Genomic DNA, 20149 nt, shown 5'->3' with positions numbered 1-20149 from the left:
CCTTCTATCTTGAAAAATGATTGAAATAGTGTCGCTGGGCGTTTTTTAAAACGCAAGCACAAAAAACAAACTGAAAATGTAAAAATTATTGAAAAACGAATATTACGTGTACTTTTTGGTTCGCGAGTTCGAATTAAAAAAATTCCAATATAACTCTATTGCTGATTAACTACTTAAACGTTCAATGTTTAGTAAAGTTTTCTTTTTTAAAGAACGACTATGTCTGACATATATACACCCTGTCAGCCGTCTGAGGATTGTCAGAGGCACTCGCTAAAACTTTTCGCCGTTTTCTCTCATCGCTATATATATCCAGATGTTTACATTGCCGTCGATGAAGGCTTTGAGAATGTGAACGCAGGCTTTTCTTTTGTCCTGTTGGTTCGGATTATCATCTGTCTATCATATGAAAACGTTTTATTTTAAAATTTGCCATCAAAGGATAATTTTTCCCATAGTAATCCTTCCAAATAATATAACGAAATCATGACTAATGAAGAAACATGTATTATATATATATATATATATATATATATATATATATATATATAGTCTTATAAGTATATATATATACTTATAAGACAATAGTTGATTTTGATGAAACGAAAATGAGAAATATTATATATAATCTCAGAAATAAATATTTTTATCGGCTCTCAATATAAATAATATAAGTATGCTGTCTTCTAAGCTGGGCAATAGAGCCAAGGAAACGAAACGAAAAATTAATTAAACGGAACTGTATCTCAATTTGAGATCCCAAAGTTCCACATATAAATTAATTTCGAAACTTACATATGGAGAAATAAGCGAGAAAAATATATATAATATTTCTCATTTTCGTTTTATCAAAATCGACTATTGTCTTATAAGTGGATAATATTATATATAATATTTCTCATTTTCGTTTCATCAAAATCGACTATTGTCTTATAAGTGGATAATTTTCTCACGATCGGACGGTTCAAATGTACGCAACTGCCTTCGTTCGTGTATTTTCTCAATGTCAATTCTTTCGAAGAAACGAGCTCCGCCGTAAAACCTACATAAGCAGCGAAAAGCAAGTGGGAGTGTTTGTGTGAACACACGAACGCGAAGATAGAAGTATCGCAAGGGAGAGGACCCGGAGTCGGACCGCGTCAAATTGCGCGTGCATTTATCAACTGCCCTGCACGAAAGGTGGACATTGAGACATTCGCTCGCGAAGGCCCGGACAATAACAACGTCTCTCGCAAAAATATCTCTACTCTGTTAGACGCCTCGCTGCCTTTTATTGCCGACCCTTTTACCACGCTACAGTCCGCGTCGACTGCGTTGAGTACAATTAGAATCTCTCTTTTTTTCCTCTCGTCGCGAAATCGAGTTTTTCCGTAATGTAGCTGACATTCATTTCGTGCTTCACTTAATCCTTTCATTTTTCTTTTTAGAGATCTTTGATTGCGAAGCCGAAAGCTCGTAATCTCCATGAAAAAACGTAAAGATTATCCCAAAGTACAATGTCAGCAAGTTTTCACGGTAACGATCATTTCCAATATACCTTTTTTTTCGATACAAACTATATTTCAAAAAGCAAATCTCTATTTATCCTTTATCAATGTCAATTTCTGAAAATCGATAAAAAGTTGAAATATTTATTCTAATCGTTTCATAATAAAAAAATTAATCATAAACCTAATAAAATTGAAACTGAGTTTAAAATGATATTATAATAAAAAAAGAAAAGGTTTTTAAAAGTGACATGTGTATGCAAATGTAAGAATCGTCTTGCAATATTTAAATCAACAAATTAATTCTGTCGAGCGATTTGAAGACTTGGGGGGAGAATGTTTTTTCTGTACACACGGAGAGAGAGAGAGAGAGAGAGAGAGAGAGAGAGAGAGAGAATCGCCATTATGAGTCAGACAACCGATGTAGACATACAAGTAGTCACGCTCGAGATTGTTCAGACATAAATGACACGCTGCGCCGCTGACTTTCCATGTTATAATGTCATAACGATAAAATCCCCTTACGATCGTCGCACGAGCATCGCGGAGGATTCCGAGACGCGACGTTCGTAAATCTGCACTTCGTAAACCGTTTCTGAAGCTGCTGCGCGCGACAACGAGCAATAAACGTGGCAATAAACGCGGGAACACGCCATGGAAATTTATTTCGCGACACATAAATGCAGCATGTGGAGCCTAAAATGCAAACTTTTTTCACAACTTTGTCGAACAATTGTGAATAGAGCCATTTTTGAATGATGTACATTTTAATTCAGAAAGTTTTAAATTGTTAGGAAGAAAATCTCTTTGCTGCTTACTTTCAATGCTGCAACATAGTTATATGCATATTCAACAAAAATACAATATAATAATAATAAGCAATTATTTTATTAATAGTTTTCATAAGAAATCTTGACTTAATTTGAAATAATTTTTTTTATATTGCAGGTTCATAAAGGTACGATCCTTGAATTATAAATAGCTGAATAAATGGCTTAATTTAAAGCTATTCTCATACTAAAATTCAAACTTGATTTTCTGGGAGTCTCTCAATTCGTGATTTAATTAAGATGTTTGATGTTGAATATTAAGAAGACTACTCCTGTTCCCGCAAGAGAAGTATGTACCTCGAAACTTTCTGAATATCTACTTCCAGCATTCCAACCGATTAGTCGACCACGAGATGTTTACATATTAGCGCTTTCAAGCTGCGTTCATATGATGCCCGAGTTATTTCTGCCCGCGAAGAGTAGCGCGACTATGAAATTCCGGATTATCGTGGGGCACCACATGGGAGAACCCCGGCTTCTTTACGATTCTCTCTTTCTTCCCGGCGATTAAGTTCTCATCGCCACGATTTCGTGCTGGCCCCGAGCGAACGTTCGTCCGGAGCACGAAAATGCCGCGTGCAAGCTTTTTTCCACAACCAATCTGTCGGCCGTCGACCGTAATAACGATTGGTCGACGATGAATTAATCGTCTACGGGAGTGCTAGGAGACGGCTGATGATTCATTTCTAACTCGGGGGTCGTTCGTTTTTCTTGGAGTCTTTCTGTCAGACTGTTGACAGTTCGGATGTGTACTTGAAAAATCAGTCGAGCAAGTCGTACAGAGCAGCTGAGGTATCTGCTGTCCGTATTCGAGAAGTTTATTCTTGCGCGCTTCCATTTATGTCGCGACCGCGAGGTATTATTAAAAAAAAATCATGATAAAATCATTCGATAAATAATTTTCTGACAAAAGAAAAATAGAAAAAAATTGAGTGACTTTTCCGCAAAAAATTGATATATTATACTGTGTAATTATGCATCAATATATATTATATTTACTCTCCACAATAAGTAATTCAAACTTTATGACTGTCAAATATCTTCAAAAACGTTTTACAAAGATATCGCAAAGATATTTTACGCGAATGTATTACTTACTAAAACTATATGAATAAATGAGAAAATGTTCTGATTTGTAAAACCAACAAATTTTTCAATAATAAAAATCATAAAATTGTGATAAATAATAATTTTCACATTTGTTAAGGAACATTCGATCTCAAATTCATCAAAGAATCAAATTCTATTTTTCATAATATTATTTTATACTTTATAATTTTACTATAATATATTTTGCGGCAAATTCCAAATAATACCAAGTTTATAACATTATCACGAATACGAATAAGAAGACTTCACAGCATACATTTAAAGCGAGAACAAAAAACACATTGCCACACTGAAATGATTCATAAGCCATCGCGAAAAACTGGAGAGAACCACGACTGTGTCCCAGCGTTAGCAAAGGTAACCCGCTTTCAAGGGCAGAACGATAACATCGCGGCCCAAGTTTAAATTGGAGGGTTGGCCGCTTAAGATTCAGTTCTATAAACTCGAAAGTTCAGTCCCACTTTCAAGATGGAAGGTGAATTGAGAGAGACCGAGGGATGGAGAAAGCAGGCAGGCAAGCTTTGAAGGGGGGAGAAGAACAGCGAACTTCCAAAGACGAGGCTTACGAGAACTTGACGCTGCAATTAGGCAAGCATTTTCGATCGAATTCAATTAGCCGCGTCCGTGGCCTCGTCGCGAATCCGGATTGCCTCGGCGAAGTGACTTCTGCGAAACTCGGCTTGTATTGTATTCCCGTATTACGTTTCTCTCACAGTAGATATACCGGAATTGCAAATAGAGAGGGAAAAGGGCCGTCTCGTTAGCATTCCTCGAGAGGCATCTAAGTACATCGCCGCTTCATTTTATTACTATTATTAGACATTCTTGTCTAACGATGAGGGAGACTCGACCGTGTCCCGCGCGAATTCTTTTATTGCGCTCGTTCTGTCTATTCGCTTAATAACGGAATATTTTGCGGTGAAAAGCAAGAGATATCTCCATAATGTGTATACACAGAATGTTGCTTGTTATTAGTGAAACCGCTAATTTTCCTTTTTTTTTTTTTTTTAGAAATATTGAACCTTCCATATAATATTTAATTTCTTGTTTAAATCTTTCATTATAGTTTCAAGATATTATTATTATTATTATCCTTAATTTTACTGAAATTATAGTCAATGTATTGACGATGAACAAGAAGTTTCATTCAAAGCTTGGCATACTTCCACTTTTCCATAGCTAGGGGCAAAATATCGAAGAAACAAGTCGCATTATGAATAGAAGAAGCACGCAAGAGATATTTCGTTTAATTGGACATGACTCGTTCTGAATGGAAAAGCCCGAGAATGGCGAAACCATCCTCTTCGTTACATCCGACATGTTTTCCATCGAGGACGGATATATCGGGGTCTCTCTCTGTTTGTTCTTGTGCAGAATTTCACAAAAGGGAAGAAAAAAAAACAAGCGCGACGAAACTTAACGAGCGATAATTAAAATCGACAAATCGGACGCCGTTAACGATCGTCGGGTTAACGATCGCGCTCGAAATTAAATCTTCGTGCTGCATCTGCGCGAACAACTCGCAGCCGGTGCATGCTACGCACGACCGCGTGTAAATCATTCGCAAACCACGTGTACACGCATTTCCGCGCGGCACTTACGCGCTACGAGACGCGCCGCAATACGCGACGAAGCCGCGACGACGCACGTGTGTTAACGTCATGCCGGTAAACGTGTCGGCGACACGTGTCAGGGGTGTAATCCATGGGCCTGTCATTGCGGCGACTGTGTGTCACGAGTGCACCGCCATCGACATGTTCTACAAAATGTTCCTGGTGTTAATCGTTGTTTGTCATCTGACAAATTAAAAATTAAAGTTCAATCCAAATTTAAAATTCTAGTAAGTCTTTAATATAACATCCTTAGAGAGAATATAATATTTTTTTGTTGTCAGATATTTCAGATAATTAATCTTTATATTCCGTGATTAAGAAAATATCTTATTTAATATATTAATATCAAAGGATCTCGTTATAATTAAATAATAAATGAAATGTATTTAAATTTTCAGACAAACAACTTTTTAAAAATCTGAACTCTGGATAAATTATTCTATTTAAAAAAATAACAATTAAAATAAGAATTGTTAGAAAATTTGTATCAAATAATGCAACGTGTTAATAATTTTTCTATTCATATTTCCAACTTTTTCTAGGAAATAGCAGTGCACACAATGCTCATGCTCATTATGGAGGACAACAAACTGGAAATTCTATCTTAGCATCGTTTCACACAGCCCAGCAATGTATTCGTAAGTGAAGAGATTCCTCTTTAAATATGATATGAAAAAACGCGGCAGACGTAGACGAGGAATATCATTTCGTGATCGACAACCCGTCGTCGCTTCGCTTAATAATAACGCGCCCCATCATCGATCCCATTCCACACCCAGCATGACCGATCATTCCAATCGAGATCTCAAATCACGGCGTCTGGTTCGCGTCGACCTTCGAGCGTCGGCGACGATGCGCAAAACGCGTTACGCCGAAAGTACCGGCCCGGAAATCGTTAAAATTGTGCACACGCCTACTGGCCGATAACGCCCCGATCTCGCAACTTCACGGTACAAATTCGATTTTTGCGCGAGGCACCATGATCGTTGCATCGCACTACATCGTTTATGTTTCCACGCAAATGTACGCTAACGAAAGGTCGAATTTATTTTGCGTACAGAATCATCATCGCGTGAATTGCGTATGAAAAATCAAAATCCTGCACGTGTCAAAAAGTGAATAAAAAAATGCATTTTTGTTTTATTAATTTTCTTAATTTAGGCGCATAATATTAATTGTTATATATTTATCTTTACAGCAAATTTTATATAATTGATTGTGAGATAAAGAAATATAAAAAATAAAATAAAATATATTTCCCCTTTATTTCATATTCAAAAAAAATATTCCTTTAAAATTTGACATACATCTAAAATAAATAATAAAATATAAGGTATACATGAATTTACAATTTTTAGAATTAAAAAGTTATCCAATATTTCCATACATTTGTATATGTTTTTATATATAAATATACCTATTTAATCATAAGAGAGAGAGAGAGAATTATGGGATTATAATAATCATGCGGCTGCATAATTATGCGGATGCATAAAGTATCACAAATTATATTATTAATAATATGATATATTAATAATATGACATTAATATTCGTATATATTATGCAACCAATTATACTTTTAGATATCTGATTCAGAATTAGATTACATGCAATAATTAAAGTATTATATGGAATATATACCGAAAATCACGTTTTCCAATTATTTAATATTAGGAAAGCACCGCATTGCCACGTGTCGAAATCTACGTCTGTTTTATGTCGAGTATTATATCGCAATGTTGATACGCGCATAATACGCAGCCGCCAAACGCGTATCCATCGAGACCGGAAATCGTTAAAATTGCACGACCACCAGGTGGCCAATAGGCACATTATTGCATTTCACGCATGTAAGAGCAAGCTTTGGGAAAAAGCACTTCACAAAATGAGAAATCAATTCTAATCGCTAATAAAAAATAAGAGAAATCGTTTCTCGCACAAAGAAATAATGTGAATACTCTTTTGCGCGTAAAATACATAATAATACTTAAATTAAAATCTCACACATTTCTCTGTTTGTTATAATAATAATTAGAATTATATATGCATTTTTTAAATAATATTTCTATTATATTGCCGCGTAATGACTTTCTCAATAAAAGAAATATTCGTAATTTAATTACTCTTAAATAAAAAATTGTGAGAAATAGACGATAAAGAGATTACGACGCATTTTTTTCCGCGAAGATATATTATAAGAATGGCATTAACACGCGCGACCGAATAAGCACCGAAGTACCGAGGGGTTTAAGAATCGAGGAAATATATATATATATATATATATATATAGTCTTAACAACCGTGCGAAATACGAGAGACGTCCTCATTAATCCTTCTGGCTTTATCCGGCGGTGCTGGCACGTATCTTAAAGATCCTCGCAGGAGTTGTGATAAATGTCATGCAAATGTGCGTCCCTTAACGAGCCCTAAGTTTTTGCCCGGCAGCGCGAAAACTTTCGTACTGTAGAGTTCGCGTTACAAAGGAGATACATCGCCCCCGCCATTCTGTCGCGTCGTTCACGCTTAAAGGAGCATAATTGTTGCACGTTGTAACTTCTGGCCTCTTACATCTCGTCCCGCATCAAAGACCTCGCATCCTACCTCGTTAAATTGCGAGCGTGCAAGCAACCTATGTCGACAGAGAGTCTTCTTATGGATATTTTATTTTTTTAAGCGCGAGTTATGCTGGCGCTTTGCACGCGACGCGTATTTGCTTATAAATAGCTATATCATTCGGTGCACTGCTCTTTCAAGATATTCATTAATCACGTACAAAAGAAAAATTAAGTAAATGAATAAATTAAATTTATATATTTAATTCAACTAAATTTATTCATTTGTAAAGAGCAAAAGAAATAATTATAAAATAGTTGATTGTGATAATTATTTTCAAGACAAATCTACCATCTTATGTATATTTAATTCTATTAAATGAACAATATTTTATTTATTTGTAAGAATGAATGACAGTAAAAAATTCAAACGCGCGCGTGCACTTAAAATAAGTATGATTCATTAAAATATTTGGTAATGTGACAGTGACATGTCATTAAAAATGATATAAGATACGTCAATATTTTAGGTAAGACTTCTAAAAATACATGTAAATATGATAAAAATTCGATTTAGTATTTATTTCGTCATTGTAATAATAAAAAAGGTAAGAATCTTCTCTCGACCGTACTGGCAAATATTATTTATTTAATCACAACGTTTCGAATGAATAAATAATATTTGCCAGTACGGTCGAGAAAAGATTCTTACCTTTTTTAAATTCTGTCTGGCGATTCTCAAATATCTACGTTTTAATAATAAAAAGATGAATAAACAAGTAAAAAAAAATTTATTTTATAGATTGTTCGATATTATTTTCTTTTTCGTAACTAGCTTTCGTCGAACATTAATTTGCAAAATTTCATGCAACGTTAATTTCGTGTTAGACATGAGTTGCGAATCACATGATTCACTACTTGGAATGCGTTCAAATCGAATATCTGCTCTAAGTATGCATCGACATACAGTCTTCTCGCACCGTCATAAAATACTCGAACTTTATGACTTTAATTTTATTTCGCCATTTCTTTGTGTATTTATATGTATATGTTCGCGCTTTCTCTTGCTCTCAAAAAAATATCTTATATAGCGAAAAAGAACTTTTACAAAAACTTTTACGTTTGTTATTTATTCTTTTCAATTTCCGTCGATGTTAATTGAAGAATATTAGCTTCATTAAAAAGTCAGCAGCCGTATGCATGACGAAGCGTAAAAAGTTCTCACTTTTCTTCTAATTATCGCGTGAGATAGCCCAGAGATAATTTCTAACGTAAACTCAAGAAGGTCGTTATTTATATAGCAATTAAACTCATTCATTATCAAAATGATGAATATCAAACGCTTTACTCACTTTTTTTATTCTTTCTTAATTTATTCTATTCTATCTGTATTTTTTAATGTATTACATTTGACTTTTTAATTTGAAATAATTTATATTATTTACATTATGTTTACACAAGATTAAAAAATACAAAAAATATTGATAGAAATCTTAATTGCATATTCTACATATCTATAGATATAAAAACTTTATCAAAAAAAATTGTTTGCAAAAATTTGATAATGTGCTTAATATAAATTCAATTAATTATCTTTTATAAACATTTTTCATTTCGGCAAAATCTTTCATATATGCTTTTAAGGCACAATTTTTCCTGAAATATAAATTTCTCTCTTTATGCGCGTGTCTCTCTCTTTCTCTTGCCTTCTTCTTGTTGCTCTTTGCCTCTGCTTTCAGAACAAGATAACAACAAGCGATCGAGGATATGCACCTGCTTTGCTGTGTGATCCTCTTTGATGTCACTCTCTGAACTTTGAATGTCACAAGAAGAGCAGGTTCGAGAAAGAGAGAAAACGCTGAGGGAGCAACATCACGAAAAAAAACGTCTTTCAAAGAGGATACTTGCTTCTTCCTTTGCGCAAGAGTGAAATGTTTTACCATTTCGCGCATTTACCCAAATATACGCGTGTCGGATACTTCGCATCCTATGATACGCGAAGCAATTCTTTATAAGTGAAGAGAGAGTTGTCGGCAAGGTTTTAAATCACTTTTTTTCGTATTTCTCCTGACTTCTTTCAAAGTTTCACAGGCAAATAAAAGACTTCATTCACGAACGAAAGTTTTTACAGCAATATTGACTTTCGTTAGTTTAACAAAACAAATTTTAATTATGACTTTTGGCAATTTCTCATTGCTTATTTTTACTTGAATATTCTATTTTTCCAATGACTAAAGCAAACTGATAAACGTAACAATTTAATCTAATATTTAAGAAAACTGAAATATAAATACTCTATATTTTTTCAAAATATTTGATACTATATAATACAGTATATAATATGATATATATATATATATAACATCCGACTATATTATAATAAATATTCGATATATAATAGTAAAATAATAACCTGATTATTATACATTTTTTTAACATATAAATTCTTTTTCAGATCGTTGACGGAGCAATTATCGCTTCATTCAATGGCAAGATTTGAGATCGAGAAACGAGGATAGAATTCACAAAAAAACGTGCAACGTTCCTGAAGTCGACCAACATTTACTTCAATCAAAAAAGACATCAGCAATTACTTCAACTTGACTATAACGTATATTTAAAAGAGTCCTCGAGTGCATCACGGTATCGCGCATCATCGCGGATAATCGTCCTGCAACAGCTGCGGTGCATCACAATCACTTATCGTTCTCGCGAGGGCAATTTTTGCACGAACGCACGAACGACGTCCCCAGCGAATAGAAAATAAACAAGATACTGAAAGCTAAAACTTCAGGCCCGCAACTTTAAGTCCCTCGTGAATAATCACCAGTCTAGGGGCGAAAGTCTCGGCATACATAACCGACCGTAGTCGACCGATGACCAGCGCAGCCAGCCAAAAGATTGCAGAAAATCCATCCGTGCAACGAGATAAATTCCCTCGCGTGTGCCGCGCGGACGTGCAAAACAAATTAGAAGAGAAAGACAAAAACAAAATAGAGAGAGAGAGAGAAAGGGTGAGGGAGCAGGAAAAGGAAGGAGAGGAAAAAATAAAATAAAAAAAACACAAGGACGGAGAGCTTGAAGGTACGAGAGGTGGTCGTCCGAGCACGCTGATAAACGCTGAGTAATGGGGACGCAAATTGCGTGCGAGGAATACCGCGTGAGAAATGAGTGCCCGATGCAAATTCTTCCGGCCGCGAGGGCGACACGACGACCGGTGCTACCGGACGCTGTAATTTCGTCTAAACGGCACGACGCGACCGCGAACGGGTCCACGAAGCTGACCGTTCCTCGTGGTATCAGTGACGATCCGACAAGAGACGTGTAATTCCCGGAGGAACTCGCCAATTAGCAAACCGCCTGCTTGGTAGAGAATTTCCCTTAAGTTGATACAACGTCGGATGTATCAACACACGAAGATCATAGACTGGGATTATGTTACGTTACGTTATTACAGCATCGATAACTCTCAACACGTTCCTCTTCGCTATGAAGCAAGATACACAATCTGCGAGATACTGACACAAATGGTCCGTATGCACGAAATTTTAGACGCGGATTATCCTCCAACGTCAATAGCTCTTAACCCTGATCTCGCGATGCGGCAGCGTGTTACGATATTAGGTCTCTGTATAGGCTCCGTGATACTACGAGCCGACGTGTACAAACTTCGCGGTACTACAAACTAACGCGTATAGTCTTCACAATAGAGAGTGACTCGGCAAGTCCGTAAGGCGTCTGTCGGTCTTCCCGGAGTTTCTGCGGCATCAATTACACCTCGCTTCCCCGGGCTTGTTCCCCGGGATTGATGCAGACTCTTTGCCGGAAGAGTGACTGTGCGATTATTCGAGAAACGACCGTACCGCTTTAAACTGGAGGAAGCGACTTTGCGTTGCATCATTCTCGTGATCAGGTATATCGGAACGAACGTGCATCTTTAAAGCTTTCCACGATGCCGAGTTATTATATAATCATATAAATATAAGAACTAAATTCTTCATCATTATCGATCGAGTTAATATCAACGAAAGATGTTTGCTGAGAGATAGTGAGATTGACTAGAAATCATTGTTCTATGATGAAATCCAACGAAAAAGTAAATTCTTAGCATTGCGTTAATAAAAATAATGTATTTGAATGACAATTTTTCTCGTATTATTAGACAAATACTAATACAAACAATTTTCGAAGTTAGACTACAGAAGGTGATTATGTGTTTAGTGACAAGGTTTTGATCTCAAATTCCGCCGTGAAAGAAACAATCTGAAGAAAAGTGCGGGCATACTTTGAACTAAGATACCTTACGGTGTAACGTATCAAGGCTCAAGACAAACTCCTCGAAACGGACTCCTGGATTTGTCTACGCGATAGAGAGAACGTCAAGTGGCCAAGTCACAATCGCAAAAGTCGGGCGGAATTCTCGTCCTCGAGAAACTTTGTTCTTTCTAACGTCAAAGATCAAACAAAGGATCAAATAGTCAGGTGAAACGGACGCGCGTATCTTCCAAAAGTTTCTCGCGAAGAGAAGGAGAACAAGAGGAAAGAAGTCGCGTGCTACTCCTCTCGAGAGGCTGCGCTGATCGTCGCGGACAATCGACCGTTCATAGTGATCCGTTCTTTGTGATACACCGCGTACCGGGGAAAATAAGAGACAAGTAACACCGGAAAAAGGATGATGGCTAGAACGGGAGTGGGTGGCGTCGGCGGTGCCGGAATGCTGAGAACCAGGCGAAGGGACGTCAGCGTCAAGCCAAATAGAAAACTCGACCGAAAGTCCTCAAGAGGGATGATTTACGAGAACGAGGAGCTGAGACTGAGGACCATTCACATCAACGCCGAGGTGGAGCAAGGTAAAGAAGGGGGTTAAAGTACGAGGGAGAATATAGAGACGGCTCACGGAGCGCGTCTATCGATGAGTTAGGGGAAAAAGATAGAGGTGGGAGAGAGAGGATTGCAAATGTGTTGTTATAAAAGAACGTTATAATGGCTCAATTATTATTCATCCTCTCGCTTGAAATTAATGTAAATATTCGCGACGGACAAACAAGAACGATTTTTCGATGTACGGAAAGTCATTTCACCAAGTTTTTCTCGTTTTTTTCGACAAAGAAATATATGCATTGAACTTAGTAATTAGATATTTTGTTAAAAAACTTAAAAAATAATATCTTCAGATAAATGAGACTATACGATAGAAAGATTCAAGCGCAATTCTATAGTTAATTTATTTTTTTATGTAATGTTATTTATGTAGTTTTTTTATTGCCAAAATTGTATATGTATATTTTTTCCTTCTCAAACCAAATTTTAAGAGAATATTTACATGAATTTGACTAGCGCAATTGCTCTGAACGTCATTGTTTGAATTATTAATTTGTCGTTATAGACGATTCACACTCGGGGGCCAAATTAATTTCACCGGGACTTCCATTACGCGTTAGTGGCAGGCCAGACCAACTAATAATGTTAAATATTTGATCCTTTGGAGTATGACTGCACCAGAGCAATCAAGGATTAATTTAACTACCGTGTTAAAGGAATTTTTAATATATCATGAAAAAGAGCAATTCCAAGCTTTTATTATTCTATTAAAGTTAGCAAATATCTCATGAAAAAATAAAACTGACATCTTGAGAATACACAAAGTATCTCATCACATTTTCGAAAAAAGAACAAATCTATCTGAAACTTATTAAAGAGTATGTCGTTAAAGTTTTACACAGTGGATTATGCTTCCGTTACAAAAAATGCTCCGCTCTTCTTTCTCTCCTTTCCCATCTTTTTTAAATACATTGCAAAAGTAATTGAGTACTTTTTTGAGACAGGTTTTAATAAATTTGCTCGACGCAATTTTGCTCTGAATTAAACGAAAATTAAATGACATTTTAAATGGATCACGCTAGTCTCGCAAATCTCATTGTCATTGTTGTTATTAATTATGAAATATTTCGCCATTATAAATGATACCGCAAATAAGCAGTAAAATATATTTTATGACATCATAGAGAATTTCATTATACGACTATGGCTAAATCTCGTAAACTGCATCGCGCCGGAATCGCCTACAAATAGACACGCGCATACACAGGATTGAAGTCGCCGTATACCGTACGGACCTACTACGAACTATTTTCGAAACTCGGCCTGCACACGCTGAATTTGTCCAGTTGGATAAGCGCGAGTAGCACAGTTTCTAGTAGCGGCAGACTCGATCCAGCAGATTTGACTCAGTCACTAAATACGCTCGAGCGAGCTTGAGAAGAACAAAACGCATCCGCACATCATTTTGTACAACAAAAGTTTTTTCTTACATAATATAATATTGCTTTAGTTTGACGTGAAAAAGTGCCCAACAAAAAAAAAGAGAATAATATTAATTGTGACTTGTAATTAAAAGTGAACGCGATGAATCCATACAATTAATCCACGTGATTAATTTAATTGATAAAAAAATTTAAGTTATATATACAAAATGAATAGAAACAAAGTTAATCGTCTAACAGTGAAATTATCAGATTTACCAGACTATCGAGAATTCTTTAATAAGGAAAACACCATGTAAGAGCTATCGTTGAAATCGATTGTTCGATTGGACGAATTCTTTCGAAGAAGATCAATTAACAATGGTAGGTATATATGTGTGCTATATCATATAGCTTTTGGTAGATATTACGTGTTAATTATAATACAGGAATGCGAGAGCTTGAACGGATATGTTGACGTTGCGTGGAAATATGACGTTAATAATATAAAAAGTTTGAATGACGGTACGTGTATGAATCGCGTGTACGTGATTTCCTCGAGATTTATTTACCCGAGAAGCCAAGAAAAGCTTTGTTTTGGCAAATATTCCGGGATGGCGTTTGTTCTCTCGGAACTCGTGATCCAGATGTCGACGCTGTACAGACTCTAAATGCTAGCTTACTATATCTTATATATAATACTATTGAAACGTCAAACTAATCTCGACTTTTATCTTCCCTGTCGATAAATTAATAAAATTCGAAAACTTCAAACTCTATACTATTTCAAATTTCGACTATTTATAAACTTGAATCATCATTAGATAAATAAGCAATGATAAAATTTAATAATAAATCCAGATACATCGCAGGTAATGACGCATTGCTTTCGATATGTCTAACGTAATAAATAAAAATCAAAATTTTATTTTTAAAAATTTCTCTCATAGCTAATTTTGACACGACTAACTATAATTTTTAAATTAAAATAGCAATAAAATTAAATAAATATTGTAAATGTAATATATATTTAATATACTCTACATGCATATATATAAGCACTTTATATTTTTATAATTTTCTAATTGTTTATCTAAAAAAAAAGCATGATAATCTAATTTAACTACAAATCTTATATATCGTTACGAAATTATTAATTAGAAACGATTAAGAGACCACCTAGTATATAGTCAAACAGAAAGAGGCTCGACATTCCCGAGGAATCAAGATAACGTCTGAGCTTTTTTATCCCTTCCGGTACATTATGCAGCCGGATTATCGTAGTGCATTCAAGTAACGTGTGAAGAAAATCCTCCACGATTAGAAAAACTGACAGCACGCCGAGAGGGTCCAAAGTGAGTTGTTGGATCTATCGGTTCTTCCCTTTTTCCGTTCCCATCTCATGCTCGCTCGATGGGAAAACCAGACGCCACCTACGTCAGGCTCGGAGATTATTTTGAGTCCTTTTTCAACCTCTTGATAGATTACATCGCCGCGTGAAGAAACGGCGCCGGTCTAATGAACAATTTATCATCGCCCCTGGTTGCACCGACACCGAATTTCTTCAATATCAAAAATATCGCGCCGTTGAACTTCAAAACTGATGATGTTAGACATAAGAAGCGACAATGTCACTCCTCACGACGAAACAATATTAAATCACTTAAAACAATTAAGAAAAAAGGACACAATGTGCAAAATATGTCTAAAAATCGTAATCGTCATACTAGAAAAATTTAAGTTTGACGTATAGATGAATAAAACGTTGATATTATCAACATATTTAGCGTGCATATAACGCAACAATTTTACAACAAATGCAAACACAAATTTAAATGATATATAAACTTGTCGGGGAGAAGATTTTTCTCTCGTTCCAGATTATAGCTTTTGCATAATATTGCGGTCAAGGCGCATGATAAAATGACGAAATTTATATGAACGGCGACGTATCTAAAATAACACGAAAAGACACAATGACGTTGATCAGTACCGGAGCATCTTGGTGTTACTGTTAGTAATAACATCAGATGCATGAAAAGAGACTTATCAAGAAATTCAAAATGATTTTTTATATATATATTTTACAAATATATCTTTAATAGAATTTAAAATGTACGAAATTTATATAAGAGAATGCATTTTTTTCTTCACAAATAATTTGCATATCTCATAATCTTATTCATCAATATTTCTTACTTAAAAACTCCGCAGTCGCAAAATAATTTCTGTACATTATTCTTACGTATATTCCACTGTCAATTAGGATTTTTTATTTTTTATTTTTTTTATTTTTAAGGAAGTAAGAAAGAAAAATACACACTAACTCTGGTATCGTAGCCCCGACGATAACACGGTCCTGACGTTGCGGGACCACGAGGGACTACAAAAGATTTAAATAGTCGCGAGGGCGAGAAAGAGAGAGACCCGCGACGATGGTTTCGTGACGCGCGATGAAGAAGCAGACGAAGAAGAGGTAGCTCGCTCGCGGTAGGGATGAAGACCACGGCAGTGATGTAGTTACCCGCCGACTAGTTTCGCCCGGTGACTCTAAACGGCTGGCAGACTTTTCCGCGGTCCGCGAAAACTGTCAAACTCACGAAGCGCGACCGGAAGCAGGACCGACTCCGGTGACCGCTCTACGTATACCGACATTTGTCATCGGCCGAAGCGTTGATGTGATACGTCGTCGATCCTCGATGTCGCGACGGCGACGACGTTCTCGCACGGAAACGCACATCTGGCAGAGAGACGCGTATCTCGGGGTTACGTAACGAGAAAGAGAAGGACGTCGAAACGAACTGTATGGAAGAGAAGTTTGCGGAGGCTAGTACAAAGTGCGCGACAAATTTGCGTGGAAGAGTAATAAAAAAATTAGTGAGAATATTTAAGTTTAAATTAGATTCGAGTGTTAGCGGCGTGCTAATAAAAAAATCAGCTAGCTTCGGCTAATTGTTATTCCTTATTAACGAAATCAGTAGTGATACGCTATATTAAGTTGACAAGTGTAGATATCTTACCTAAAATTTATATCTAAATTAAAATCATAATTAAAATTGAGTTTTCTAATTTTCTCGAACGTATATAATAATATCAATTTGTATATCTCGAGCTGTTATCTCGAGTGACGTTTTGCAATGCTTAAAGATATAAACACTCATCATTCGCACAATACGGAACATAACAGCTGTTCGCGGGAAATATATTATCATGGAAAATACTTGGTCACAGATCGGGGAGGAAGAAATGACGAGTGTTGTATGACGTCGATGCAATTAACTGACAGAATAGTGACAAAAATAAAGAACGCCTATTACGAGAACATGCTGTTTACGAATAAGCTGTAGAAGAATGAAATTCAGACACGTCGTTAAATTAGTCAATACACGTCGTATTGATGAAACGCTCATAAATTATTTAATGACCAGCAAAAATGACCCTCACCCTTATCATTCGAGTGTACGTAACTTCTTTAAGGAGACGATACGTACACGTAAGTAAAACGAACCCGCTGACTTTGATCTAACGAAATCGTGGCGAGTCGCGAATCGAAGAGGGGAGTTGATCTCCCTCGGCCAAGCCCTCGGCGAAAAGTCATCGAAGAAACCAGCACACCGTGGCGGACACAGAAATGGAAAGAACGGGCTATAGACATGATGCAGAGAAGAGACTCGACCAGACCAATAAGACGCGAAGAGAAGGAAAGCTCGTTTTACTCATCGCGGAATTCTGGTACGAATTCATTTAAGCGTACTTTAACTCTTTTTAACTCTTAACGTGCTGATAACGATGAACGAGTATTTTTTTTTTTTTTTAACGACTGTATTATGTATTTTCTTTTTCGATCAATAAATTGACTTGACTAACTTAGTAGTCATTAACACAAATAGTGAAGAGATTTAATTACTTTGCATAAATAATTTTATTATTTATTTATTTCACAACTAAGTTTGTCTTTCTGAAGTTTCAATCACTTATAAGACATGGATTAATTTAAAATTAAAGCGCTTTCTTGTTCGTGATATAATTTTAAATATCCGGTACACGTGTAATATAAAAAAGTTCGTTAAAAGTGACATGCTTAAGTCGCTCCAGCGAATTCTGAAATATATAACGCTGTGATGTAATCAACAACGACAAGAATGACGGAGATGGGAAACATTGAATAACCGAAGGTTTAAATTCGGGAAACATCATTAACGCGTAGCCGAGAGACCGGCAAAGAGAGTTTCTCTCTTTTTTTTTCAACGCGCAGAAACGGGAAAGAGTTTTTAATGCTCTTTCACCACCCTCAACTTCATCTGCTTATGTCGCGCAACTCGACCGTGCTTTCGTTCGCCATAAAAAGGGAGACGCGATAATGTCTACGGCGTATACGCAGGTGGATGCAATTTTCACTGATAGAATCTACGTGGCTGCGCTTCTCTCGTTTTTCTAGCTACAGGAAGATATCAGCTTGTCATAATGGCTCGCGCGGCGAGAAAGGAATTCTTCTACGAGCGCGGAAGAATTGAATCCTCGTAAAAGACAAGATGCATAGACACACATTTGCGAATACGACGGTATTAACATTTTTGCGACGATATTGAAGCCGAAGAAGAGTTAAAGGCCGATTTTATTTTAACAACACCAGAGTGACTTTACGAGATTGTTGAACTTTTTCGCGGAAACGACTTTTCTAAACGTACAATTTATACTGGCTGTAAAATGGGAAATTAAAGTCTCATTCTTGCAAGTTTGTCAGTAATTCGTGTAAATTCATTGATCGCTATTATTCTGTAAAAGCATATATAATCATTATAAAAACAATTAGTTTTACTGTAATATTTTATCTAATACGTATTTATATATGACGATGTTTCCTCTCTTTTATAAGTGGAACTCTCAATATGCACATTTTTTCATAGTACATATATATATCTTGTTTCATTTTTAAATATTATGAAATATATTCAGTCATATATTTATAGTTACAACTTTATAATTAAATTGTCATGATAATTAAATGCATTAAATAATCACAACGAAAACTGAACTCACTCGAATTTTTTTAACAAAAACAATTCTATAGAATAATTGATGAATCAGTAATTAAAATTGATCAGCGTCAAAATTATATTTTCGCGACAGGATCGTAATTAACGGGTACAAGCCACGAGACTCGATATACTGTATATATCGAGATGCATTCCGGTATACCGTTATTCGAGCGCACTCAAGTGCGGATGAATATGTCAGCGATAACGTGCACGGCATTTACGTAGTGACGAACGTCATTGCAAAAGTATATGATTCTCTCTTCTCACCCTCTCTCTCTCTCTCTCTCTCTATTTCTCTATCCATCTATCTCTTTCCTCCATCAGCAAAATTAGCATAAGCCGAGAACTCCGCCAACACGATGTGGCGGGAAGTGCATCCGCGAGATTCCCAGAAACCCAAGTTGACAATGCAATCTTGACTAACAATAAGCGCCGACGCGAAAGTAATCCCGGGCACGCGACACGCTCGGAACTCGCTTCTCTCGCGCCGACATGGGATTTCTCTCACAGTGGGGGATGCGACTGGCTGCAGTTTCCCGAGTACGTCCGCGCTTGTGGAAGCTCGCACGAAGAGGATGCAACGCGACAGTGAGTAATGCCGGAAATTTGTCCCGTTTAAAAAAAAAAAAAAAACAAACAAAAATATGTATAAACTCAGTATTCGTGCCACACGCGATGTACCGAGACGATAGTGAAACGATATAGTGAGAGAAATTACGGAAAATTTGGATTATTACATCCCGCGGTTTCATTTACTATTTAGAAACATTTATATGGAAAATTTACTACACTACAGAGTGTGAATAATTGCGTTTCAAGATTAATTATTTTATCTCGTGAGAGAATAATAAATGAAAACGCGTAAATAATATAGTTAAGTAATGATGAAACGATGTAATGATTATAATAATGCTTCTCAAAAATAAAACTGATGTCATTATTTATTTCTGGCTGCTATTCAGATTCACACAAGACAATGAAAGATAGAGAATATGTAGCTTTCTTATTCCAGAACAACATTTTTATATTATTAACAAAAAACATTATTCAAGAATGTGAAAAATTATATTCTTAAATTGTTTTCTTAAATTGATTTTAAATAAATTTCAAATTAACATTATGTTAACTTAGAACAATTAATTAATGTACTAAAACAGTATTACTTGTACATAGTAATTGTGGGATAATATAGTATTGTAAGAATTTTGTGTAAGAGCTTTTCTAATTAAACATTTATCACAATAAAAAATATTAATATGTACATGGTACCTAATT

At 35.9% G+C, this 20149-nt stretch overlaps 2 protein-coding genes across 5 annotated transcripts in view; one reads left to right on the top strand and one right to left on the bottom strand.

The window, feature by feature from the left end:
• Ror (tyrosine-protein kinase transmembrane receptor Ror) overlaps positions 1–20149 on the bottom strand; it is a 275303-nt gene that overhangs the window by 188080 nt on the left and 67074 nt on the right. The gene's annotated exons all lie outside the window — the stretch shown is intronic.
• The window catches only part of LOC114943353 (uncharacterized), a 35627-nt gene that overhangs the window by 1527 nt on the left and 13951 nt on the right, over positions 1–20149 (top strand). Inside the window, 3 exon segments of the mRNA XM_029318929.2 lie at positions 5583–5678; positions 9333–9631; positions 10049–12443. Of these exon segments, the coding sequence (XP_029174762.2) occupies positions 12266–12443 (178 nt within the window). The 5' untranslated portion in view covers positions 5583–5678; positions 9333–9631; positions 10049–12265.

This window comes from Nylanderia fulva, unplaced genomic scaffold, assembly GCF_048542155.1.
Source record: "Nylanderia fulva isolate GAGA-0341 unplaced genomic scaffold, ASM4854215v1 Scaffold33, whole genome shotgun sequence".
NCBI classification, from domain to species: domain Eukaryota; kingdom Metazoa; phylum Arthropoda; class Insecta; order Hymenoptera; family Formicidae; genus Nylanderia; species Nylanderia fulva.
Note: the sequence above shows the minus strand (reverse complement) of the source record. Positions and strands in the feature narration are given on the sequence as shown.